The sequence below is a fragment of the Lissotriton helveticus genome, chromosome 5_1, assembly GCF_964261635.1.
Source record: "Lissotriton helveticus chromosome 5_1, aLisHel1.1, whole genome shotgun sequence".
NCBI classification, from domain to species: Eukaryota; Metazoa; Chordata; class Amphibia; order Caudata; family Salamandridae; genus Lissotriton; species Lissotriton helveticus.
In genome coordinates, this window is record NC_136065.1 from 722598659 (window position 1) to 722626283 (window position 27625).

General features: G+C 43.8%; 1 protein-coding gene across 2 annotated transcripts in view; it reads left to right on the plus strand.

The window, feature by feature from the left end:
* The window catches only part of LOC144754870 (PDZ and LIM domain protein 1-like), a 395047-nt gene that overhangs the window by 359175 nt on the left and 8247 nt on the right, over positions 1 to 27625 (plus strand). For both annotated transcript variants that reach the window (XM_078643185.1, XM_078643184.1), the window contains one exon: positions 17828 to 17945. In XM_078643185.1, the coding sequence (XP_078499311.1) occupies positions 17828 to 17945 (118 nt within the window). The remainder of the gene's footprint in view (positions 1 to 17827; positions 17946 to 27625) is intronic.

Genomic DNA, 27625 nt, shown 5'->3' on the forward strand with positions numbered 1-27625 from the left:
CACAGGCGGATGCCTGCGGGTGGAGGAGGACTTCGAATTTGCAGACCTGCAATGGTCAGAGGCAGCAGCTACCAGGCAGAGCTGTGGGGTAAGAGAAGCAGTTCACTGAAAAATTAAACTGTATATTTAGTTTTTGACTTCTGAGAATCTATTGATCTGTCAGCTTTTTTAACCTCATCCTTTCCTCATAACCTGGCTTTGCATCAAGGTCTTCAATCAAGTGTCAAATGGAAGTAGCAAACAAAGCTAAACACTACTGCTCGTTTTTCTGTCTGAAGTGTGGTGTTTTTCCAAAGAGGGTCAGTCTGCCTGCAACTATGAGAGGGCTTTTAGAATCTGCGTACAACACTGTATCACTTCAAGTGGGCATATATTTCAAAATCTCTCAATTTAACACAACACATGTGTTTCATACGAGATATTGATCATTGTATTGTAATTGCATGTGTATATCGCTTACTACCCCTGACGAGGCGTCTTATCGCTTTTTTTGGCGAGTAGCACACTTTCCCACGGGACCCATAGAGTATTCGTTTTGAATTAGTATAGCGAAACATGCAAGTAAATTTTAAGTGGTGGATAAGTTAGTCAGTTATTTGGATTCGGAAGGAGAGCAGAAGGATAGAAGAGGAAAAAGGTTTGTATTTATGTAGTACTTGTTACCCCTTGATGGGGTGTTGAAGCATGCTACTCCGGAAACCCATAAAGCATTAGTGGTGAATTAGTATGATGAAATATGAAAGTAATTTGAGTGGTAGATATTAATCTTTTTTTGGAGTGAGAAGGATAGCAGAAGGATAGAAGGGGAAGAAAGGCAGCCATGCGCTTTATAAATCCTATTCCATTTCCATTCCATTCCATTTACATTTCCGTTTGCATCCATATAGAACCTGTTACCCCTGATGGGTGTTGAAGCACTTTTCTGTGAGTAGCACGCTACTCCAGAACGCATAAAGGATTATTGATTTAAAATTAGTATTTTGAAATATGAAGTCATTTGAGTGGTGGATATGTTATTCAGTTATTTGAATAGAGAAGGGTAGGTGGCGGGATAGAAGAAGAAAATAGGTTTGTATTTATATAGCGCTTGCCACCCCAGGCGAGGTTTTGAAGGGTATTTTTGGCAAGTAGCACGCTACTCTGGAACCCATAATGATTAGTGTTGAATTAGTATGGTGAAACATGAAATGAATTTGAGTGGTGGATATGTTAGTCAGTTATTTGGGTTAAGAAAGGGTTGGGGAGGGGTAGAAAAGGGAAAAAAAGGTTTGCATTTTATGTAGCGCTTGTAACCCTGATGGGGTGTTGAAAGGCTTTGTTGGTGAGTAGCATACTACTCTGGAAACCATAAAGGATTAGCTGGTGAATTAGTATAGTGGAATATGGAATTTGAGTAGTGAACATGTTAGTTTGTTATTTTGATTGAAAAGGATAGTGGAGGAATAGAAGAGTGAAGGTTTTTTGTTTTTTGTCTTACTTTTTTTTAAGTCATAGCAGTAGGAGGAAGCTTTTGGATGAAAATAGAATGGATGTTTATTTTATAATTCATGGAAACCTATTCCCATTTTTCAGCCGCCACTGATTTTTCATTGCTGTATAACTATTGTCTCTAAAACTATCAATGTCCTCCTATACAATTATAAGGAGTTTCATTTATTTGTTCAAACAGTCAACGCTTCTGATTGTGCAAATTATTGGGCCAAAAAACCCTCACATAATTAAGGTAGTTGTACTGGAACATATATGTATAAACAATTCTGAATAACCTGACTGAAAATAGGAGTGCAGCAGTGCAGCAGCAGCTAATGTGATCTAAACTTGGTGTAGTATCTTTGTATTCTCTATCTATCAGAATGTTGGTGATCTGCCTGAGAGTTTACAGTTGGCTGGGCTGAGCACCATGATGGATGCTCCTGGTGGGTCTGTCTCTCTATAATACTTGGAATAAAGCATCTCTTAAATACTACATCACTTGTGGACTTCTCATCATTACATATTTGGCGACGATCTTAAGAAAGAACCTACACCTGTCAAGACTAGAAGTACTTCAAACAAATCGAAATCAAGAAAGAAATCTACAATAATGAAAGGACCTCCTGCAACAAGAAAAGCTACCCCAACTGCCAGCATGACCCCACCAGTGACCTACAATCGGTCGCCCACAGCAGTCTGGCAGTCGTCCTGTGTACCAGTGAGTCTACAAATTTTAAGTTGGAGCTGTGCCCTCACACTGGGTAAGCCAGTTTGTTTTGACTTTGGGACTCACGCTGTATCCTCAAATGAGGGTAAGCATTTTATTTGCCAACTCTGCCTGTTGTCCTATTTACAAGGAGAGCCTACTATATGCTGTGTTAGAACTGTGTTCTCAAGAGTAAACCCAAATTCTTACAGTTTTTGGCTCATCCTGTGCTGTGCCTTCACGTGAGAGTAAGCATTAATCTCTCTGGGAAGATGTGTGACTGTTCAAATAAGGATATATTAAGCAGCAGTGACTTATCGCTATTGGTTATAATTTATTTAAATCTTTGCCAAGAAAAGACTTTTCTCTACAGAGCTGTGTCCATAATTTTGAGTGAACAATGGAGGTGGTTTGGTGATTTCTGCTTGTTTCACCCGTACACCACCATGATATGCAAAAGATATGTTTTTGTGGAGATTTCGTTTTTTTTTTTAAACATTATTTCCTATGTTTTTGGGCGAAAATCGAGCCATTGGAGCCATCATCTGTTTAACTGCCATTCTATATTTAAACATCCAGCGCGTGTCTTTCATTGTGCACGCTCTCACCTGTTGCCTTCTTCGGAGCTTCTGTGACGCGTCGTCCTCTCTGCTGGATCTCCCGATGTAGTTTGGTATCAAGAAGCGCTGTGAGCCATCCGGCTTTGCGTCACTGTACATGCCGCCATGTTGCCTTTGGGAGTACTTGTTACCAACGTTGTTTACGTCATTTACCTCAACGTTGTTCCAAATTTCATTTCAAACCTTCAAGCTCCATTTTTATTTCACTCAGTTTAGTCATTGCGATGTAGCTGACAACAGGACAAATAAATGCAGGTGACAGCAGAACAAGTACAATTTTTCCATCGTTTATAATCGGAGCTCTGTCACAAATCTAAGCTACTGTGTTCTTTTCTTCATGAACATGACCGAGTGTTACGGAGCAAATCTTTGTTTGTTCATCATTTTAATATGGATATTTTTCGGGGGCAAGGATCGAGCTCCGGTGTCTAGATTTAATTGAATGCCTATATGTTAACTATTTAGTGACCTGTGTGCCATGTTTATACGATGGGTCCATGTTTAATGTCACATTGTTAGTTTTGCACTCAACACACATCCATGTCATGTTTCCTGTTTGTGCACAACAGTATTTTGTCTTTTACAATTGCAGTGGGTTTTAGTCCCAGCTGTTTTATTCATCACATGTTTAAGCTAAATGTTTTTGGGATGGTCCCATTTTCATTTGCTTGCAGTGGGTTTTAGTCCCATCTGCTTTAATTTCTTTGTTCTTGCGATGGGTTCTTAATCCCATTTCAATGCAGTGGGTTTGAGTCCCATCTGTGTAATTCAAATGTTTGTGATGGGTCCTAGTCCCATTCACTCTTTTGCATTGGGTCCCAGTCCCATTTGCATACTGTGGATTTTAGTCCTACCAGTTTAATTTGCTATGGGTTACAGTCCCATTTGTTTACAATGGGTTTTAGTCCCATTTGTTTATTTTACAATGTTTTTGCGATGGGTTCAAGTCCCATTTGCTTGCAGTGGGTTTTAGTCCTACGTACGCAGTTTCTTTGTATTTGCTATGGGTTTCAGTCCCATTTATTTGTAGTGGGTTATAGTCCCTTCTGCTTAATTTAAATGTTTTTGCTATGGGTTTCAGTCCCATTTGTTTGTAGTGGGTTATAGTCCCATCTACTTAATTTAAATTACTGTAGTGGGTTTTAGTCCCACCTGGCATTACGTCAGTTGTCCACACGGACCTCGTCTATTTTTGTTTTGCCCTGTTGGGTGTGCGTATTTTAGTCTCCTACAGAGGAGCTATGCTAGGGTTATAGTCCTATAGCATTATTGTGTTTTTATTCATATTTGCTTGTTTACCAGTCATTTTTATGAGTCTAGGTTTTAAAAGTTTTACATCCACATATTTAGCTTATGTTTTTTTCTATTCATGCGCTTTTATGTCTTCCATGCTAAATATGTTTAGATTTGATGTATTTTTTTATTGCTACTTCTTGCACTGTTATCTCTTGCATTACGTAATTGTATTTTGCTTAGAGGTAGTAGTGTTTAGATGAGGTTTCACCTCTACTTTTCCTCATCTTTCTTTTTCTTGGAATGAAGGTTACTTTCGTTCTTTCTCTTTTCTATTGCCTTCCATTGTTTTCTTCTTTTTAAAGTTCTGTAAGAAGAGAAGATGGTTTATATGGTGTAAGAAGAGAGGATGGTTTATACGTTTTTTTCCATTCTTCTTTCTTTCTTCTCTTTTATGAGTATTTTCTCTTTGCTGTTTTTAGCTTTTTGTTTTCCGTTAAGAAGAGAGGATAATGTAGTATCTTTGTATTCTCTATGCTGTCCTTCTCTACCTCTAATAGAATGTTCATGTGATGCATCTATCAGAATGTTGGTGATCTGCCTGAGAGTTTACAGTTGGCTGGGCTGAGCACCATGATGGATGCTCCTGGTGGGTCTGTCTCTCTATAATACTTGGAATAAAGCATCTCTTAAATACTACATCACTTGTGGCCTTCTCATCATTACACTTGGCTATATTTTTCGCATGTTTTTTTCAATAGAGTGACCATCAAGATATCTTTTGAGGGCAAAACATGACTTGTCAGTGAATAATTTAAGTGGCTATTAGTCTTGTAAGCATCTGATCTGTGTGGCTGGCCATAATGGTGAGGGCTTCAAATTAAATGTGCCTCTGAAACTGAATAGCATTCCCCAGACAACTTTGCTACAGTCATTTTGAAAATGAGAGAGTATTACTTCAATGCACTAATTTACATAAAGTTTATTTGACTGTGTTTTTAATCTGTGCTTGCCAGAGGAAAGCAAACCTTCAATTGGGATAACCCTCAAACTAAGGGCCAGATGTACGACGCGCAATATAGCGCATACCAAATTGCGAGTCTTTCGCGACTCGCAGTTTCGATGTGCTATATTGCATGTACATCAATGTGTTTAATACTGTTTGCGATTCCCAATGGGGTCGCAAATTGTAAGTCTTATGAATATTAATGAGCCTCTCGCAATTTGCGAGCCCATTGGGAATGGCAGGCCCTTCCAGGTATGGTGACCTGCTGGGCTCAGCAGACAACCATGTCTGGGACTGCTTATAAATAAAGCAGTTTTTTTTAATGCATCCCGTTTTCCTTAAAGGGATGCATTTAAAAAAAAAAGAAATGGTAAGGCATTCCAAATACTCAGAGCCATTACTGAGAAGGTACGGTTGTAAGTTTTCTTCTTACTAAATCATTGAGGTTTCAGTAGAAGACTGGAAGAGCTCCTAGTGATTCTGCTACCACCAGATAGTTCTAATTTCTCCGCTAGGTATCTCTGGGTATTGTGATGCAATGCCTTGTGTCACACAGGCGATTTTCAGATGGATTCTGGCCTAAAAAGGTAGCCAGTTGAGGGCACGAAGGTCCGGAGAGATGTGAGAGTTCCTTTTAGAACCTGTGATGAGCCTGGCGGCTGCATTGATTGAGACTCTTAGAGGGGCCGTCGTCGATTTGGGAAGGCCGCAGAGAGCGACACTCCCAAAATCCACTCTGGGGGTTACTAGAGCTTAAACTGCCTGTTTGAAGTCATTTGCTGGTATGAAGGGTTTCATTCGTCTCAGGGTGTTCATCTGGAAATTAGCTCCTTTAGTTGCAGCGCTGATGTGATTTTGCATGTTTATCTTACTGTCTAGAGTAATTCCAAACGATTTTGTAGAGTCAATAATGAGAGGTTGACCGTCTGGTGCTGTTAGATGCTTCATCCACTCGCGTATGATGGTAGTTTGGTTGGGGGGCGATTAGGAGGAATTTAGTTTTGAGGGTGTTGAGTTTTAAGTGTGTTTTTGCCAGCCAGGTCTGCGTTTTTTGTAGCGTTGAGTTGAGGGATTTGATGTCCTCAAGTGAGTGGACCTTAATGTATAGTTGAGCGTCGTTCGCGTACATGTGGTAGTGGACATTTGAGGAGTTAAGAATCTCTGTGAGTGATTCCATAAACAGATTTAAGAGTGTCAGGGAGAGGGAGGATCCCTGGGGTACTCCTAAAGAGACTGGGGTGGGCTTGGATAGAGATTGATTGATCTTGAATCTTTGAGTTCTATTTTGAAGGAAGGAAGTGAACCAGTTTAGAACTGTTCCCGATAGTCCCATTCTGTGTTTCAAGAGGTCAAGTAAATTGTCGTGTTTGACTGTGTCAAAGGCTGAGGATAGGTCAAGCAGGATTAGTAAACCGGCTTTGTTTTGGTTTAATATTTTTAATGCGTCCTCTATTATGTGGGTCATGGCTGATTCGGTACTGTGACCTGATCGACAACCAGATTGGAATTGGTCAAGCAGGTTGAAGTGATCTATATGGTTGCTAAGCTGAGAGTGTACACATTTTTCTAGTAGTTTGGCCAGGTTAGGGATGTTGGATGTTGGACGATAGTTATTCAGGTCTGATGGGTCCACCGGTAGTTTCTTTAAGATAGGGGATACCTGACCAATCTTGTGTATGTCTGGGATGGCTCCTTCCAGCAGAGAGGTGTTAATAATCCTGGTCCATAGAGGCACTAAACCTGGAATAAAGACTTTTAGGTAGTTAGCTGGGAGGGGGTCTGAGAAGTGATTGGATGGATTCAGGGCTATGAGCGTTTTCAGAATAGTTTCTTCGCTAAAGAAGGTGAAGGAGGCCCAGGAGGCGCTGTTTTTGAGGTTGAGCGTTGCAGAACAGCTAAACGGGGTCACAAGCGGGATCGTTGATGAGATCAAATGTGGGTCAGTGTGGGATAAGAGATCGTTGAATAGGTCTGTCTTTGTTTTCGGTCTTTGTGAAGAAGGAGGTAAATTCCTCGCACTTGGGGAGTAAATCTGAGTTAACTTGGGGGAATGGTAGACACCCTTAGATTAGGATTTGATTATTTCAAAGAGTCTTTTGGGGCGGTTCTTGGATTGGTCTAATTGTTTACTGAAAATGTCTGCTTTAGATAGTCTGATCTTTATGTAATAGGAGTTTCTTGTCCTTCTTAGTAATTTGAGGTGGTCAGAGGAAGGGGCCGTTCTCCATTATCATTCAATTGCTCAAAGTGATCTTCTGTCTTCATATAACCTACCATCATACCAGGGTTGTGAATCTTTTGTGGAGACTCTTTTCAATTGTAGGGGAGATAGCCTGTCTAAAACCAAGTTTATAGAGTGGAAATACTGATTAGTCAGATCATGTACGTCATTTAGTCCATCCGGTGGGGGCAAGAAGATAGGACTAGTGCTTGCGAGTGAGACAGGGTAGAGGTTTTTAAGGTTCCTCTTCCAAATTTTTGTTCTTGTGAGCTGGACAGATAGAAGTTTGACATCTTCATTGATATGAAAAGTGATGATGTGATGGTCAGACCAGTCACAAGAGAGGATCGATTCTAGCTGGGTAACGTCGGCTTTGGAAATGACTAGATCAAGGATTGAGTCTTTTTCATTGGTAGGCTGTTACAGATTTGGGTCAGGTTAAGGTCGGATAGGAAGGCTTTGAGGCTATTAACCTCAGGGTCGTTCGGGTCATTCCACTGGAGGTTAAAGTCTCCCATGAATATCTGAATGTTCTGTTGTCCTACATTTGTGGCTATGATATCCATTAGGTGTTCAATGAAGGCAAGGCTGGTTCTTGGTGGATGGTAGAATGAATGTAGTGAGCAAATTGGCTTATTATTGTTACCATACAAGTACAGTTAAAAGAAGGCAATAAAAACAAGGCAATAAAATGAAAACTAATTGTAAGTGTGGCAGTCATAATGCAAGCATAGGGACATTAAAACGCTAAAATTACTTGTCATAGTAAGACAATACAGGCCATTATCTGTTTATATTTCCTTAAAAAATTACGAACAACATTAATAATTGGGGTAATTGTTGTAGCTTACGTTGTCTTTCTCTCTCCGTACATGATCACTCTAGATTTGTTAAGAGAACATGACAGTGTATTGGATTGATAAGGAAAGTTCCAGCCCTAGTTTCCAAAAGCAAGAGCGTAGCTATTTGTGAGCAGTATTCAAGTGCTACATCAGCCCCATTGCACAATGAACTGCTTAAGGCATTTCAAAATGGTGAGTTTTGCATCCAGAATAATACATAAAAACGTTATAACATTACAAATAAGTATATTGAAACAATGAAATACATAGTTTCCTTTATACTGTTCGAGGAATAACTAGCAGCAATGATGTCAGAAATGGAGGTATGGCTTACATTTTATACTCCCTCTGTGCAGTCACAAAGTCTAACAGCTAAGTGATACAGAGAGCTTATTCGGTCTAATACTCCATCCCACATTAAAAATCTAATATTCCTTCATGTTGCACACTGGAATTATCATTTTTTTACGAGGTAAGGCATGGGTTGAACAGATGAATGAATGAAAAGCTTTATTCGATTTTAAAATACATAAAATCATAAAAGCAACAAATTCAATTTTGCACATACAATAATTCATGTAAATACATTAAGAATGTTTAAAAAGAACGATTAAATTTAGAGAATATTTAAGCTTTTCCTTTTTTTAGTACACTTTTTAAAAAACCTGTCATTACGGCCGCAGTGTGTACATCATTAAGAGATAAAAGAAACAGTAGGGCCGGCCTGCATTGTCTCCATGTTCCAGACTTTTTTAGAAGTGGTTTAATCCACCTCAACCTTTCATCCACATAAAATTTACAGAAGCAGATAACATGCAATGTAGATTGAACTGACATATTGTCACACGGACAACTACATAACATCCTGTCCCAGTTGTTCATATTTGGGAAAGTTACAAAACGAAAAAAGATGTTAAACCTAAATCTTGTCAATAAATATAGGTCGAAACCATTTGAGCACCAGGTAGAATAGAGTATGTCACTAGCGTTACTTGATGGTGAGTCACAGATTTCTTAACCAGTTCTACTCCTGCCCTTAGGGTTTCCAAATGGTTCCAGCAAAGCAGCTTCAAATCCTTCCTGGAAATATTACACTGTGATTCAGGTGTATGATAAAACTCAGATCTCCCTAGATCATTAACGAACTTACGTATATAGGTCAACCAGGGGATTCTAGTAGCCCGATCTAGGCTCATACAGTCAGTAACAATATCTCTGTTCAGACTGAGATCGGGTGAGGTCCATACTCGGTGCCACAGCAATAGCGGTTGCATGCTAATAAGATCACTTATATACCGAATGCCCAACTCTGCATGACAGTTGAAATTAGGTGTACTTTGGGGAACAACCAGAATACATTTTAAAAATGCATTTTCTATCTTCTGCATGAGTGTTGAGTCGGATATTCCCCAGACTCCCGCCCCATAAGTAGCTGTGCTAATACACTTAGCTTGATAAATTTTCAGCAATATGTCTGCGGGTCTTTTCCCCATTTTTTTTTGAGAATATCATCAAGGCAGATGTTTGCTCGTTTAAACATCAAAGACCTGGATCTAATTGCAGGCCCCCAGCTACCCGTATCTTCTAATACAATACCCAGGTAGGAAAAAGTTTTGGTAGGGGCGATCCTCTCTTTCCCTGCTAGCAGACGACACTCTCCATTCCTACGTCTACCACAGGTCATTACAAATGTCTTTTTTACATTTAGTTTCAACCCCCTCATGTCCATAAAGTTCATATATGTGTTTAAGGCCATTTGTAGCCCTCTTTGAGTTCTGGCCATGACCACAGCGTCATCAGCATACTGGAGTGAAACAATTTGATTATGTTTGACCTGGGGGGAATCGCGCACCTCGGCCTTCAAATCTTTCTCTAAATCATTGGTGTATAAGTTGAAAAGAAAAGGGGCGAGGACACATCCTTGCCTGACACCCCGCCGGACATGGAACGGCTTAGTGCATTCGCCGTTGGTACCAAATCTAACTTTTGCCCTGGCTCCCACGTAAAGCTGCCTAAGGAAGGAAATTAGGGCCTCGTCCACCTTCAACTCCTTAAGGATCTTCCATAAATGACTGTGATTAACACAGTCGAAGGCAGCGCTTAAGTCTGCAAATACAGCGTAGATTTTCCCCTCCCTTGCCTGGGTGTATTTTCCTAGGACTAATGAGAAATTAAGAACTTGTTCAACTGTGCCCCGACCTTCCCTAAAACCATATTGGAATGGCGACAGAATTTCTGCTTCTTCTGCCCATTGCCGCAATCGATTCAAAATTACCCTCCCAGTTATTTTCATAAAAGAGTCCAGGAGCGATATAGGGCGATAGCAGGAAGGGTTGTTTCGGTCGCCCTTTTTGAAAATATGGATAATTATTGAGTCGGACCATGTGTCAATAAAACCCAGATTGCAACTGGCCTCAAGCACACGTGTAAGGAGCGGGGACCATATCTCATTCTTATATGTAAATAAATCGATGGGTATTCCATCTGCCCCCGGAGCTTTTCCTCCCTTACTTTGATTAATAGCCTCTGTGATTTCTTTGGCAGTAATAGATAGGGACATGGGGGCAAAGCTATCCTGATTCCCCCCTATTAGGGGCCCGGTGTCCACAATATTGTCTACCACCCCCGGATTGTATACTTCAGAGAAAAAGGTAATCCAAGACTTTTCGGGTATTGCCACCTCAATTTTTGCCTGGTCTCCTGGGTTAAAAAACGGTGCCCTGACTGCCGCCCAGAACGCAGAACTATCTTGTGAGGCTTCGTGTAAATTCACCCAAGCCTCATTTTTCATTTCTTGTTTACGTGCCTTCCTTGCTGAGTTATACTCCTTCCTACACCTTATTATATCTGCCTTGTTTCTTGGGGTTTTATGCAATGCCTTTAGCAATTGTGAGTTAGTCTTTGTGCAGGATGCGTCAAACCAGCTAGTATTACCAGGTTTCTTCTTTCTTATGGGTCGCTGGAGATTAGCTTGTATTATTCTGGTTATATCAGCAAAAGAGTCTAATATGTCCACATATGAGACCTCATCCTGCAAACATTTGGTAATAGGTACTATAGCTTGCTCTATAATTTTTGAGTTAATTACCTCGGGATTGCATTGTGCCCAACTCAAGGCGTAACCGTTTTGTCTGGCCAATGTGTAACCAGTGGTCCAAGCCAGCCTTTCCACCAGTGAGCGGTCTCTATCCTTAGGGAGTAAAATTCTAAAACTGAGCGGGAGATGGTCACTAATTCCTATAGTGTTGGTTGCAAAGTCTGCCACCCAAGATGCATAGGAATTAGAAATTGTTATAAAATCAATCAAGGTACTGTAACCTCTTCCTACAAAGGTGGGGCTGAACTCCACTGGGGGTACACAAAGCAAGTTGGCAAAGCCCAAATTGTGGGTAGCCATCATCTCATTGAGCGCGACGCCCCCGTTATGGTGGGCAAAGTGTGGTTGGAACTCAGTTTCGTCTTCAGCATAGTCACCACATCCGCTCTGGAAGTGTTGGCAAAGATTATGATTGAAGTCACCTCCCCAGATAAAAATCGAATCCATCCCTGATTTAGCCGCAATATTCCTGATCGCCACATTAATGGAGTGTACCATTTCATTTACTTTGCCCTTGTCTAAACTGTTATACATGTTAACAATGGTTAACTCCACCTTGGGGGAGACTTGTATTACAACAATTTGATAATGGCTGCAGGATTTCACCATGCCAGTTGTTACTACCTCAAGAAGATTGGAAACGTATACACAAAGCCCCCCCTTTACATCTCCCGTGACTGGAGGGATCTGCAGGGACATGGTAAGTTATAAAACCGTCTAGATGGATTTCCTCAAGGAACCAAGTCTCTTGGAGGCACAGAATGTCTACATCTTTGATAAAATCTACCCAGATGCAATTATTGGTCTTTGCACGAAGACCAGCTATGTTCCAGAAGGAGACCCTTAAACCTATCCCTGTCTGTTTGCCTTTTGTAATCGGTGAAGCCAGTAACTTATCCTGATTTCCTTTACTGTCTACCATTACATAATCAGTATGGTGTTCCTTACTCTTACTACCCTTTGTCCCAATGTGCTTTCTGATAATCTGCACAGAGGATGAATTCTGTGCAGAAACAGAAACTGCAATAGAAGGTGACCTTATACCCCCGGTATAATTCTCCAACAGGTCAGTAGCTATAACTTCTGTCAGAGGGTTGTTGGGAAGGGGCTCCAGACTATTGTAAATAGAATTCTGCTCAGGGTTAGAGTGGAGTGTGTCAATCACACTCTCGCCTCTGACCAAATCAGTGACCTTATGGTAAAGTCAATCCACACCCTCCAGGCCTGAAAGGGCCTCGTAGCGATTTCTAAGAGAAACGGGACGATAGTCCCAGTTACCCATTAGGGGTCTGGGGTTGACTATAGGAAGCATGGAGGGTCTTGGGTAAAAGTAGGTCAAATCACAGGCTATTAAGGGGCTGGTGCCATATTCGGGGGGCCAGTCTAGGATGTGTGTAACTGCCCTGCGATCTCTAAAATTAATTATAATGATGTCCCCCTTAATGTCCTTTTTTCGTTTACCCATCCAAGGGGCACGCCGCACATGAAGGATATCGCCGTTTAAATTAGGGGGTAAGGGTCGGTTTTGGCTAAGCCAATGAGCGACTTTGTTTTTTAGTTGGAAGTATCCTTCTCTCTTACCCTCTTCCAGAGTGGGGATTGCCCTTAGAACCACCACCAACGGAACAGCTTCTGGAGGTAGATCTGGACACCTCATGGGTTTTACTGCCCTACCTGGACTTTTACTCCCCAATTTAGTTAAACCCTTAGCTGAGTGTGGTTGTTTCTCCCCCCCCCGCGTCTCACTGACCTTGTTTTTAGTTGGGTGCTGTGGAATATTTGGAGGCGGCTGCTTCTGGAGTTTAGCTGTAGTTAAAATATTATCTTTTATAACCTTTTGGGCTATGCCTTAGAAGATGGTGCAGCAGGTAATAAAACAACTGGGGGCGCTTGGGCAGTCTTAGCCATATTCTCAATTAGCCCTGTATTTTTGCCTATAGCCTGTTCTAAAATCCCTAGCCAAGTTTCAATTCTCTTGAGTCCCTCAATCAATGGTAATGTAAGGGATCTAAGCAGCTGCTCAAGGGTCCCCGCTATCTCGGTACTAGATATCTCTGATGTAGGGCCCTGTTCTAAAATAACCGAACCAGAAGGTATAACTGAATGTGACGGGTTATTATCGGGAAGTTTGCCAAAGTCCGCATGGCTGCCCTTTTTATTTGGTGAGACTTTCCCCCTCCTTCTCCTTTTTCTAGGTGGTGAACCTTTTGCTCGGCATCGGTTAGCGCTCATGGCTTTGTTTTGTATGACCTCTACTACGGGTAACTGTGAGTCAACTAGGACCTTGGCCACCATGCTCACATTACGAGGAGAGGGAGCAATGATTATAGGCGTTTCCTAATTAAACCCTTCAAGGAAAGAAGAAGCGATAGTATCTCTAAAAAGCAGTGGGATGCTATCACTGCATGCTGTGTCTAAGACCTCTGTCAGAATGGTGGCTCGTGGACAGTAAACTAGCAGACTGCGCTAGACCCAGGGGCGAACGATTATTTTTAATAAATTCCACTGAGCGTCGCCGCTCTGCCCGACGTTCCGCCAACATAGACTCTCTTTCAATATCCACATCTTTAACTGCTCTCAAGAAATAACTATCAAGTGTTCTCCTACACCCTCCTCTTTTCGGGGACACGACTCCTTTAATAGGACTCAAGGACATTATATGTGGCGAGAGTGATTGCTCACCGTTTTTAGACTATCAGGCTGGACGATCTTTGAATGAGAATGAGGTTAGGGAGTGGGCCCAGCCCGGCCTCCTTCGGCTACTGAGGGCCTCAAAGGGCCCGCCCTTTGCCCGGGATTCGCCCGGCGTCCCGCGAGGCGGGGCAGATGCTCAACTTATACGCCTCCTGGCGCAGTCTGGGGATGCGCGGGGCACGTGGCCTGCTGGGGAAGGGAGTTCCCCTGGCCCGCACTCCTCACAGCGGTCGAGCTCCGAGCTGGAAACAGGAGCAAGGCGGCGGAAGGCTGGCAGCTCTGGCGGCAGGTCCTAAAAGGTATTCCCCTGCTCACGGACCGATATGGCAGCAGTTCAGCAAGTTAGTGGGTCAGTGTGTCAGGTTCTCTCTCCCCGCTCTGCAGGGGCAGACGCTCAACTTACACGCCTCCTGGCGCAGTCTGGTGATGCGCGGGGCGCATGGCCTGCTGGGGGCTGGAGTTCCCCTGGCCCGCACTCCTCACAGCGGCCCGGCTCCGAGCTGGAAACAGGAGCAAGGCGGCGGGAGGCTGGCAGCTCTGGCGGCAGGTCCTAAAAGGTATTCCCCTGCTCACGGACCGATATGGCAGCAGTTCAGCAAGTTAGTGGGTCAGTGTGTCAGGTTCTCTCTCCCCGCTCTGCAGGGGCAGACGCTCAACTCATCTGCCTCCTGGCGCAGTCTGGTGATGCGCGGGGCGCGTGGCCTGCTGGGGGCTGGAGTTCCCCTGGCCCGCACTCCTCACAGCGGCCGGCCTCCGAGCTGGAAACAGGAGCAAGGCAGCGGGAGGCTGGCCGCTCTGGCAGCAGTTCCTAAAAGGTATTCCCCTGCTCACGGACCGATATGGCAGCAGTTCAGCAAGTTAGTGGGTCAGTGTGTCAGGTTGTCTCTCCCCCCTCTGCAGGGGCAGACGCTCAACTTATACGCCTCCTAGCGCAGTCTGGTGATGCGCGGGGCGCGTGGCCTGCTGGGGGCTGGAGTTCCCCTGGCCCGCACTCCTCACAGCGGCCGGGCTCCGAGCTGGAAACAGGAGCAAGGCGGCGGGAGGCTGGCAGCCCTGGCGGCAGGTCCTAAAAGGTATTCCCCTGCTCACGGACCGATATGGCAGCAGTTCAGCAAGTTAGTGGGTCAGTGTGTCAGGTTCTCTCTCCCAACAGAAGAAAAGTATGAGATCGACTGACTCTTCCACTTGCAAGCAAAATACACAACAGGATCTATCTATCTATCTATCACCCTCACTCTATCTATCTATCTATCTATCGCCCTCCCTCACTCTATCACCCTCCCTCTATTTATCTATCGCCCTCCCTCTATCTATCGCCCTCCCTCTATCTATCGCCCTCCCTCTATCTATCGCCATCCCTCTATATATCGCACTCGCTCTATCTATCTATCGATCGCATCACAACAGCATTACTCAGCACCACCACAGCATCACTCAGGGGGACCACAACATCACTATGCGCCACCACAGCATCACTGAATGCCACAGCATCACTCGTCGCCACCACAACATCACTCCGCACCACCACAGCATCAATCTGTGCAACAACTGATTCAAATATGTTCTCTCAATGTTTCAAGCTTTATTACAAACTAGCAGCCCGTCCCGACCTTGTCCGGGAGCAATCAGGCTGCCCCGACATGACCCCCGCCTGCTCCGACATTGCCCAGCAGCCCGGGCCCCCGCCTGCCCCGACATTGTCCCCCGGATGTCACAAAGGCCCAGTGTTGAGGCGCTCTGCATAAATCTCCATGGCAGATGCTGTAAGTCCCCGTCCCCCGCCTGCCCCGACATTGTCCCCTGGAGCCTTTCCTCAGCCGATGTAAATTGTTCCCTTCTGTTTTGTTGTAACTCCCCGTCCCCCGCCTGCCCCGACCCCCGCCTGGCCCCGACCCCCGCCTGGCCCGACACTGTCCCCCGGAACCTTACCTCAGCCGATCTAAATTCTATCCTTCTGTTTTGGTGCAAGTCCCCGTCCCCCGCCAGCCCCGACCCCGGCCTGCCCGACATTGTCCCCCGGAGCCTTACCTCAGCCGCCGCTCCTCAGTTCACCGCTCCTCCTCCTGTTTTGGTGTAAGTCCCCGTCCCCCGCCTGCCCCGACCCCCGCCTGCCGGACATTGTCCCCCGGAGCCTTACCTTAGCCGCCGCTCCTCATTTCACCGCTCCTCGCCTCTGGTCACCGCTCCTCCCGCCGGTCCGCTGCCCTTCACCTCCTCCCCCGTGCCATGTCCGCCGCTCGTCACCGCTCCTCCCCCGCGCCATGTCCGCCGCTCCTCCTCGCGCTCCTGGACGCCGCACCTCCCCGTGCTCCTGATGTCAGCACGCAGGTCGCGGTCGGCGCTACTTCGAGGGGACTACTTTTTTTAGAATGTTAATTTTTTAAATATAACGTATTTTTTAACTTTATATAGTCTATGTCCATCTGCACACCCTGAGGATTACAACGATGTATCGGGTGTGTGGATTGGCGCTGTGGTTCCCGAGTTTACCCGCCTCAAAGTTCTTCCTTTATAATAGTAGTATAGATGTCACAAAAAGATGTTAATATTTCACTTCTGTTCTTGGATTTTCGTCACAATAATATACATTGAACATAATCTTCACAAAAGTTATTTACAAAAGTTTAAGCTATTGCCATTATAAATTACAAAAACTTTTATTTAAGTATTAATTCTAAAAAAAATAAAAGCCATTGTTATTTGTAATATCAATACATCTAAGTCACGTAAATACAACACATATTGCCTTACAAATGCTATAGGTGTCACATTTGCGAAAGTTAAAACTATTGGCATTGTAAATGACAAAGCTATTAATTTAGCTATTTTCTAAACCAACACATAAATACAAAATTTGTCATTTACAATACCAATAGCTTAAATGTTCCTAATGCGAGACCTATTGCATTGCAAATGCTTGTTTTTTAGATTCCTTGGACTGTTTCCCCATTTTTTAAGTAGACATTCACATGTATGTGCTAAACATTTTTTCACTTTTCAACACCATTTGTTGAATAATTTAAAATGTTATTTGTTCCTTACTTTATAATTTTCAATGCCCTGTGGCTGTTTTAACAAATTGTTAAGTCATTTCACCATGTAGTTGCCCTTAAACTTCTTATTACCTTTTCATTACGATGTACTCAACTACATGTTATTTTCTATCGAATGCTCTGCTCAGGTTGAAGTACAATATGTTCTGATGATGAATTTCTCCTAATTCATGAATGGAAACGCTGCTGACTACTCCGCTTTCTAGGCTAGAATACTCATATGTTAGTACAGGTTTGAAGGTCGGAAAGCTTGCCAGCTTCCTCCTTCGTACTCTGTAGCCTGGTTTGTTTGTCTCTAGTCAAAGGATATAAGCCTTGGGTTAAACATTAGTCTGTGCACTATGGGATCACTCTTCACTTGAGCAAGTCATAACTGACTTTTGATTTCAATATATTTTGCACGATGTGATTTTATTTTTTCCGAGGACATTCTGCAACATATTTTCTTTCATATGTTGTGTTGAAAGTCAATCCTTTGTTGGAAAGAAGGAATAATTCATAATTTCTCTGAAAGTTTTCTCCTTTAGCTAAAATTTACATCGACATCACCTCCGTGAAACACATTTTTGTGCTTTACCAAAATGCATCAAAACTCGTTTTACAAGTAGGCACTCAGGGAAGAGTGCCTCCTGCTGCAATATCCTATTAAGTTGAAATTCAAGTTTTACTTGGTACGAGCAGATATTTAAGTTAAAATCCTGTGCATGAGTTGGCAAATGTAGAGGATTCCTATGCTTGATTATTATTATTTTTTACGCTTTAATGAGTGTATATAAAACGGAGCCAAGTATATAAAGCAAGTATTAGCCCACTCGCTTGTTACACATTGACTGCTTACAATACGTTACATTTAGTTAACTGTGCCTTTATTCATTTCTTTAGGAGACCCCGATAAACCCTCAGGGTTTAGAAGTGTTCGGCCTCCAACTACAAAAGTGGCTTCTTCCATTGGAAATACGCAGAAGTTGCCGGTTTGTGATAAATGTGGATCTGGTATAGTGTAAGTGTTGCTTATTAAAGGTATTGATGACTGTGGTTCCATTGCATATATTTTCCTGATTACAAAATGCTTCACTTTTAGATTGTCCACAAAATGAAACTAAAAGGTTGTTGGTAATTTTGAAGTGGGTGACAGAAAGTACCCGTCTGCACACTTCCGGTGCTTACTCAGGTACCGCCTAAGTGGTTCTCTGACAGATTCAGAGTGCTGAGAGGAACAAACGAGAGGGTAAATATGAGGCAGAGATTGGGATTGGAGACAGTTTAGCAGCCACCTTACTCAGATTGCAGGTCCTCGTTATTACCTTGAAAGGCACAGAAAGGTGATTGATCCTCCTCATATCCAGAGAGCACACGACTGCTTTATTGACTGTTAAACGTCCTTCAGTCTTCACTCCTGTAAGTGATTGTACGTATGGACATAGCCTGGAATGCGGGGTACAAAGGGGTATTTCTTAACTCTCTTCAAAACCCTTGTGGTCCTCCTGCTGCCTCCGTGTGAGCTCAGCTGGTTCATTGGTCTGAAAGCATGTCTCTTGAGAAGTTCAGGGATAATTTTGTTGCCAGTGAAAATAGATAAGAGGACCGCATGGTCTATTTTTACCAAATTATTAGCTATGAACTCATAGGTTATATGTGAGTGTGTAAGCAAATAAACACATCCGTTTTGAAGTAAATCAACCTGTGGCAAGAGCCAGTACAAATGTGTTACTTAATAAACAGAAAAATGCACTTTTCGTCATATCCTGAAGCAGATTGATTATCAGTTCAAGTTTGATAGATATGTAACACATATTTATCCAGTGTGCATCGTGGTAAACCAGTGTCCCCCAAAAAGAGAAATTAAAACGATAACATGGTTAGAATAAAAAAAAAATGTGTGCTGAAACAAAAACATATATCAATTTGTCAGTCTTTTTTTTTAAAGGGGGTATGTGAAACAGGATTGTTAATTTGTGGTATTCCCCTTTGTTGTAACAGTTTGTATGGCATAGAAGAACAAAGGAGTGCAGACAGTTTCAAGTCAAAAAGTCATACATGCCCAACAGGAAATGTTATCGTATCTTGATAATGTGTTTCTAACTCTGCATCCCATGCGTTTCAACTCTATGGGCTGTATTGTGATATGTTCGGAAACGGCTCCGACCGCATCGTAATAGGCCGGTCAGATTCCTTTCCGACCGCTTCATAACAATGGAGGCGGTCAGAAAGGAATTCGGGCGGTCATTCCGACTTGCTTCCAACCGGCTTGGAGAGCCGGTCCGCCAGTCGATAAGCGGCCAGTAAGCCCAAGGGTGTCTCTTTCCGCCCTTGGGATTACGATATCGGGTTTCGGCAGCCTTTCTGTGCTGGCCTTTCCGACACAGAAAGGCTGACCGAACTCGACTTTGAGGGCTCTCAGCAGGGCCATCTTGGGTGCCCGGCCTCCAGTTGGAGGCTGAGGGGGTACCTCTGGTGCCCCCTTGTTGATTCCTGCACCCCTTGCAGTCACCCTGAGGTGCCTGCCACGGGGTGTAGGGATGAACTGCACCTCCTATTTTAAAATGGGAGCATGCATTCCGGGCCGTATCAATGCTCCCATTGTAAAGTATAGGAATGCAACCAAACTGTGTTCAGTTGCATCCTAATTAGTCGGGCGGGACCGCCTACGGGTGCTGGTCGGTTCCATGACCGAGAAAATATCTCTGCCCAGCATCGTAATGGGGCCCTATATGTTCTTTAGAAAGGATCTTATTGAGAAAGATGGTGCTACTGTGCTGTAGGTATTCATGAAGTATGTAAATAAGCTGCTTTGGCAAAGTTAACAAGCATTGGCATAGCCAATAAATCCCGCTTTTGGGACCTTATAAGTATTTAAGTATGCCGCAAAATATCCTTGGTACAACAACAACTGTTGCTTGGCTAAACACTTATAAGGTCCCAAAGGCGAGACCTATTGGCTATGCCAATGCTTGTTTAAGTCTGTTTATGTGCTCATTAAAAAGGAGTCTGGTCGGAAAATCATACTTTTAGCGCGGTTGCACATCATACATTATACAATTCAGGCAAAATTCATAGATAAGTTAGTTTACTTAGCAAAAGCGACATTGCGTTTTTGCCCGCAATATCTTAGGAAAAAGAAGTGGCAGAACATAATTTAGAAGACATAGGATCCCATTAATCTGAAAGGTAGTTGAGGTTTTGAACAAAGACGTTTATGGAGATGAGACCATAAAGCACCAACAAAGAAACAAAAAGAGAACTAAACATGAAATATTTGGATTTATGCTACATTCATCAGTAATGTTTGAAGCCGACTAATGTATTATTTTTTTTTATTGTTTTGTGTAGAGCGGACGGATGGCCCCTTTGTAATGCTTGTGGTATTGTAACAGCAGATTTTGTTGATTATTTTTCCCTTCCTTGAACGATAGTAAAGCAAAGTAGTAGGCAATAACCATCTTCAGCTGTAGTATTCTACGAAGATGCGGACAGCGTTTTTGAGTGGGGATGTGTGTGTGTAGGAGAAACTGCACAAGACTGGAAGAGAATGTGGCGAGTACCTGTGCCAGCAAAGTTGGGTGGTGCAGTCCAATGGGAGATTGGAAGGTGGGCGTCTGGAGAGAAACATTAGAGGGGCATTTGAGATATGCAACGTCACCCTGCTCCTTTGGTTGGAACCCGATAAGTCTTACCTGACAGCCCCATTGATTATCCATCATTAAAACACTGGTGACGAGTTGCAGAGGTGTGGAGCGGGAAGGCAGGTTTTGCATGTTGATAATTCACGCAGTTAGGAGGACTCAAGCACTAAACATTTGGTGCAAGAGGACCTGTGCTTGGTGTGCCTTAGTCAGACCCCCCAGGATATAGCGGCATGCATTAGCAAATTTAGCAGCACAAAAATAGAAATTTAGCGGCACAAATATGGAAATTTAGCGGCAATTTTGCGGCATTTTATTTGGCCATTTTTCCTACAACAAAGGGCTCAATAGCGTGGAGAGTGAGTAGCTGTCAAGCAGGGCATAGATCGGAGATTAGCAGAATGCTAAAATGGTAAAAAATGATAAGCCATTAACAGTACAGTTAACATTATCCTTAATTGGTTTAAGTGATGTACTTTAATTGCATTTTGCTTTTAGCTGTTATTTATTGGTATGCATCTATTGTAAAATTCTACTCAATACTTAGCTAATTGTTTTACTGCATGCGTGTTTATATAGTGCGAGCCTTGCTATAACGCAACAGAGGTACACATTAGAAAGTGTGTATACTTTAAGCAGCATCAGAACAATAAGCGGTTCTGACCACTCCCTGTTTTGTAGACTTTTCTCCTGTACCACATCAAACCCATTGTCATAGTTCATTACTTTATTCTGAATAACTTTTTTGTTTTACCTACACCATATGGCATTCAGCATTATTTATGTCTGCACCGATTTTTTCAGTCTCGAACATAAACTAATTTTCTTGGATTTTTCTCATACAAATGTGTGCGTCCCTACTCACCTTTATTAATAAAAAAAAGGTTAATTAAAATACCTAAAATGCCACGATTGGATACAGTATTTTGTTCTAACTGTCTCAGAGGTGCAGCCATCCATTACTACCGACTGTGGTTTCATCCAACTACTTCTCTTTTTTTTTTTCAAATTTGTTTTATTGGTTTCAAAAGCAGTAGTGAACAGTACATTGCAAGGATGGCATGTGAGGCCTGAAGTACAATCAAGGCAGAGAGATATACAGTGTTCAATAGGGGTGTGGATGGGCATTGTCAATTGGCATAACAAAGGTTGAGTGTCCTGATTGCCAATGTCCCTTGCAATGAAGCAATGAATGCGTAGGAAGAAAACCCCCAACCGAAATCCCTCCCCGTCAACTACTTCTCTTTTAAGCCATTTTAGCAAGTAGCCTTCTTTAGGCAGCCCTTTGAAGTGTGATAATAGTCCATTTTACATGTCTGACTCCGAAGAAAGAGGATAAAGCCGCTCAGTGCTGGCTACATGCCTTCCTGTGACCTTTGACCCGGAGAACGTTTAAGGAGCAGAGGCCTGTAGATTTAGAGATTTTCCTTGACCTTTTAAAATGCAACTTTATATTTTCACGTGTTGTCATTGAAATGTATCGAAGGGTGTTTTCATTAAGATTTTAAGGTTCCAGAGTTGTCACATGCCTACAGGTCTTGAAAATAACTGCCGAAATGATGTTGTCGCTGAGATCCAGGTGTTTTAAGCTCCAGTTCTGTTTCCCTCTTTTCAGAGTCGGGGAAGATAAGGCTCCAATAGAGTTGTGGCTTACATCGACTGTCGTGATCGCCCATGGTTAATTATTCCAGCCCTAGGCAGAGGGGTCAAAGAAGGGGTGAAAAACAAAGCCTCATTAACAAGTGAAAGGTCTTTTAAAGACCTGTTAAGTACTCGGGTGCGGCTGGCAGCTAAAAAACTGACTGTCTGTGTGTCCCCGGGAAGCTGCTGACACACGAGTGAGGAGGGGCGCACAGCCAATAAAAGGCATTGTTTGTTTTGCTGTCTCCCGGTAGAGACACTTTTTTGCAAATATCGCGGCCAATATGGTTATTATCACGGTAGTCTGCCGATTTCGTGATTTTTTCGTGAATCGCGAAATCGCGATAAACTGGAGGGTCTGCTTAGTGGCATGCACTTGACCGCTTGGTGATCTCCTCAGAAGCCGAGTAAAGCACCGAAGGACCGGAAGCAGAGTAAATAATACAAAAGCTAATATGGGGAAGTAATCACCCAGCCGCAACGAAAAGGAACTAAAAGATGAGTGACGAGCTGTGCCAACCAAAACAGACGTGCGGCCGCCATATTTAATACTAAAGCTTAAGCGTGGAATGCCGCGCAATGAACAAATAAAGCACCATTTGACTCCGCAACAAAAAGCAAACTAATAAATATGTAATTTGACAAAAATAAAGAAAACAAGCAATGGCCGCGCGGCCGTGAAAGTGAAATGGCCACGCGAAAGTGAAAGGAAAATGAAGCTGACGAGGAGGGGGTGGGAGAAGGGAGGGGGTAGGGGAGGGGATTCACGCACGCGCTGTAAGGATTAATGAGCCATTACAGAAAGCCAGATGGCAGCTGTGCACGTCGCGTGTGCTTGTGCGCGTAACAGCAAGCTGGTGGCCGGCAAAAGCCTGTGGGTAGCACTTTTAAAACCCAGCTACTAAATGTCTAGCCAGAACAGCGCATGCGCTGGCTCAGGCGAGACCCAAAAATTGGTCAGATCAACATGTAGGAGGGATAGTTTCATTCCCTAAAATTGAGGTCCAGCTTTTGAGCGAAAGGTGCCCAAACGTACATCATCTTGGTTCTCACTGCTTGTGTTACACATAGACGGCAATACATGTTGAAGCTTTCATTTACTCTATGCCTGAGGCCCAAAGCTTCATTTGTGTTTGTGGGTCTACCCTAGGTGCACCTTTTTGGCATAGAGGTGACCTTATTGTCCGCATCCAGAATCTGCTTGGAAATCTTTTTATAGTAGCCGATTGGTTTCCTCAGGTATTTTGAGTTCTACTTACTCAGATCTCGGTACACACCGTTAATTTCTCCATTTGGAAGGGAAGTGTAATAGCTCATTAACAGGAGGAGCATGTAAATAATAAGCTGGAATGCATGCTTATTTATCCAGGATCACCTACCAAGTGCAGAGGGCCGGATCACCAAAATAAATTGTCTGATAGTCTATGCTTATTGCCCCTTTCAGCTCCACTAAAATCATCATTTCCTGTTCTCCTTCCTTTGCATTGTGATCCTATGTAGCTGCCAAGCTGCCCGAGCACCCTATAAAAAATATACAGAATAATATTATTTTTATTTGCTTAATGACTAGTCATTATTTTCTTGCTTATTTTTAAAAAAACTTTGTTTTCTAGGTTAACAGAGAAAGCAATGTAGTGCAATTGTAATCAGAAACGGCTCATCTTTTAACATAAGTATACTACATTTTCTTTGTTATTGACTTTCTAAGCAACATCCCATTTTTAGGTTTCGCCTGCACAGTACTTGCACTGTGATTGTGAAATGTCTTGTAATCAAATATCAATCTTAAAAGGGGCTTATAGCCCGCCCTTACTTTTCATTTGTTTGTGTGCTAACCATGTACTTTTCCTCCGTTTCTGTTGGTTGAAGCAAGCTATTTTCTGTTGTTCTTCGTGTGTTTTACTTATCAGTGGAGATTGGCCCAAGTACTTTTAACTTGTGATCTGCTTTTTTCGACCTTTTTTCTTTGTGAGCAAGTGTGTTTGGCAGCTGCGTGTGATTTGTGTTGCTGTGCTTCTTACAGAATATTTTTCTTTAACATCGTGCATTGAGCTCAGTAAGATGTTTGCTCTTTTTTTATTGAGTTTCTTTTTTACATAGCGCGAACCACAACAAAGGTATTTTTTACTTGATATGCTATTTTGCATAGCACAACCCTTAATGAGGGTATCAGGGTGCTATACAGACTGACACATTCACGGCACAGAGAATTAACAGGCACGGGGAGATTAAGTGATATGCACATGCTGGATGTTGTGCCTCTTGCCGAGACTAGAACCCTGTTCCCCAACTTCCAGGTCGTCCTCCCTACCCCTTACGCCACATCCCCTCCCCCACATCCTCTCAATGGCTGGCACTCCTTTGGAATGCACAATTATAATGCATTTCCATTCTGCGTTCCAAACCAGCGCAGGCCATCAATGTTGCTGCATTTTAATGTAATATCCGGATCCCGCAGGGTCCGACATTTGTCACGCAGGTTGCCTTAGCAGCCCAGCTGAAAGCGGACTGTCCAGTGACAGGAAACCAACGCTAGCACGCAGCATAAGGCACCTGAAATATACAATTAAAAGTACTTGCTGGGGAAAGACGCAGGTACTAATGATTCCAAAATAATCAAGTCACCTATTTTGCATGCCGATGGGGTTGAAGTGTGTTGGAGTTCGTCGCCAATTCTGTAAAGATAGTCTCACACATGTAGATGTAAATAAAGGTCTTCTTTATTAAATTCAGTACCACTGAAAACATTTCAAGAGGAGAGCGAGGAACAGCATGAAATAACTTCTGTCCCGACGATTCCTCACAGCAATCTCCCGAACATTCCAGACCTAACCTTCCATACATCACTGCTGATTATCAGCTGTGGATACGTTGTCCTGCATTAGTCAAATCCCCCATGTACTTTTGAGAGTCCCTTTCATCATAACACTGGCACTTCTGTATTCATCTCCATTCCTTGAATACTGTGTTCACTGCTGTAGCTTTAACGGGAGGAGACTTCCAGTTAGCTTTTACTTTGAAAGGCCCCTTCTTATTTTCAGTTGTAGCAGTTGTAGTCTTTCATGGTTCCTTGTTGATAGGGTGCTTAGAGGGGCTGAGCATATATCTTCTTCAAATAAACAGTTTGACACTTGCATGTACATTATAGTGACTAGGTGGGCTGCTTCCTCTAGACACTGATCGGATCACTCATGCAATTTCAAGTGCTCTCGCACCACTTTTCTCCTCGGTCCAGTGACAGTCCGTGGTGTGTACGTAAACTGCCTTCTTGTGTCCCAGGGTTCCTATATCTTCAGCTGCCGAGGCTTGTTATTGTATTAAGGTCGAATATGCTGAGATTGCAACCAAAGCAATATGGTTCTCAAGCAATTCGTCTTTGCGATTTGTCAAGCAATTGTGGGTGTTGTAATATTGGCGGGCGCTAGACCCTCATGGTAGCACAATGGCCACGTAGACACAGATGGTTACTGTACAGAACTGGCGCCCGGCCCTTTTTATTCGCAGGGTCACCTGACCGGTGACTCCTGTGATAGGCTGGTGTTAGTGTGGATGTTAGCACAGAGCAAAACACTAGAACGACTCCAGCCGGACACTACATCCCTCCCAAACTTTAATGAAAAGAAACAAACAAAAGTCCAACCTGTAGGAAAACAAACAAACTATACATAGCACCAAATGAGTCTCTTCAGGCCGAAAGCCAGTCAGAGCTCTCAACCCCACTGTAAGTTTCTTCTTTCTTTTCTTGGGGTTGTGCAGGAGAAAATGCAACTCCAGTGTCTACGGGAGGGACAACACTTACTCCTCCCGACTGCTCAGTGCATTTCTCGGCTGCGCTATTTATTCTCTCAGTGCTTTCACTCCTCCTGATCAAGTTGGGGGCCTGTTTTGCTGTGCAGCGGCCTCCTCGCTCACTTTATCGTTACGGCCGTGGCACTCCCCCTGTTCTGGCGGGCTCCCTCATCTCGCTGGCTCCTCGTCACTACTCCTCAGTCATGGGCAGTAAGCCGGATCTCCTTAGGCCTACTCACCCGCTCTGCACACACCACGTGCCGACTCAGCACCTCTTTCTCCTTCATTACGGGGTTGCTGTGGCATGCCCTTGTCTCCCTTTTCCCCGGGAGCCGTTCTCACCCCACATGCTGCCAGCGGGCTGGGGAGACAGTCAGGAGACCTCCGGTGCCTGGCCTCGGGATACCACCGGACAGGGCAGCAGTCGGAGCTGCGGATGGGTGATTCCCCGGGACCACGTCACCCCTGGAATCGGGCACTGCGGTTTGGGCGACCCTTCTTCACATATGGCTGCACTCACAAGCTCACCTCTAGCTTGTAACTTGGTGGGCTCCGCTGATGCGGGGTGGGCTCCCGCGGACCTCCGGCTGTTTGGGGTCACTCTTCACTTCCTGCCACAGCCCCATGACCTCTCACATTCCCGGGTTCACCTCCTGCCCGGCGTGTTGTTGCGACCGATGTGGGCGGGCTCCGCTCCCCTCGCTCTTTATTCGAGCTTCAGTAGGCTGGTGGCAGGGGCATGCCACCGGCTCCTGGATTCGCCACGTGGTCTCTTTCTCCCATGTGCTGCTACGCACTTCCAGGCACACCAGGTGCGGGGTGGGCTCCTGATCACTGTCTTCACCTTGGGGCTCTTCTCATGCCCCACAGGCCACCAGGCGCGTCCTGCTCTGACTAGGGGGTGCCCTGGACACGGGCAGCCCTCCCCCCATTATCCAAATGGGTATCAACTATGGGCTTGAGGGTCACTGCGCAAGGGAATGATACGTGGAATAGAGTGTTTATCCCACCCCACTTGTTTTCTGTATAAGACCGGAGCCCGTCTCCCAATTCATTCACTGTTATAGATTTCACTGATATCTTTAGGTACTGTGGGAGAAAAAGCCACTCTGATTACTTCCTTCCCCCAAGGTGCTTCCCTAACTAAGACTGGAGGCCAGTCCTCTTCAGCTAGGATGATGTCATAAATCTCGTACAACTATGACTGGAAGACTGCTTTAATGGTACGTGGTCTATCCCCTTCAATTTGTAGCATTAAAAAATAAATCCTATCATGAGGATTTAAAGGTTTTTTGGAGTCTCAATTCGTATAAAGTCATCAGTTGGATTTGTATCCAGAAACTCCAGAGCATCTGACGCCCCATTATGACTTATGGTGCACTGTCTAGAAGTGCTCTCGCCCAAGTTCTGTTTAGCAGGAGGACCCATAGTTATATCAGCATGTTTTTTAGGAAGTCCTGCTATTTTGTTCCTCTTTAACCCCTTGCATGCTCATGACGGAACGGTTCCGTCATCAGCGTCGGTGCTCCGGTGCTGATGACGGAACATTTCCGTCATGAGCCAATACGGTTTTAAACCCTTCAGCACTGCAGCGAAATTCGCGCAGCACTGAAGGGGTTAATGGACA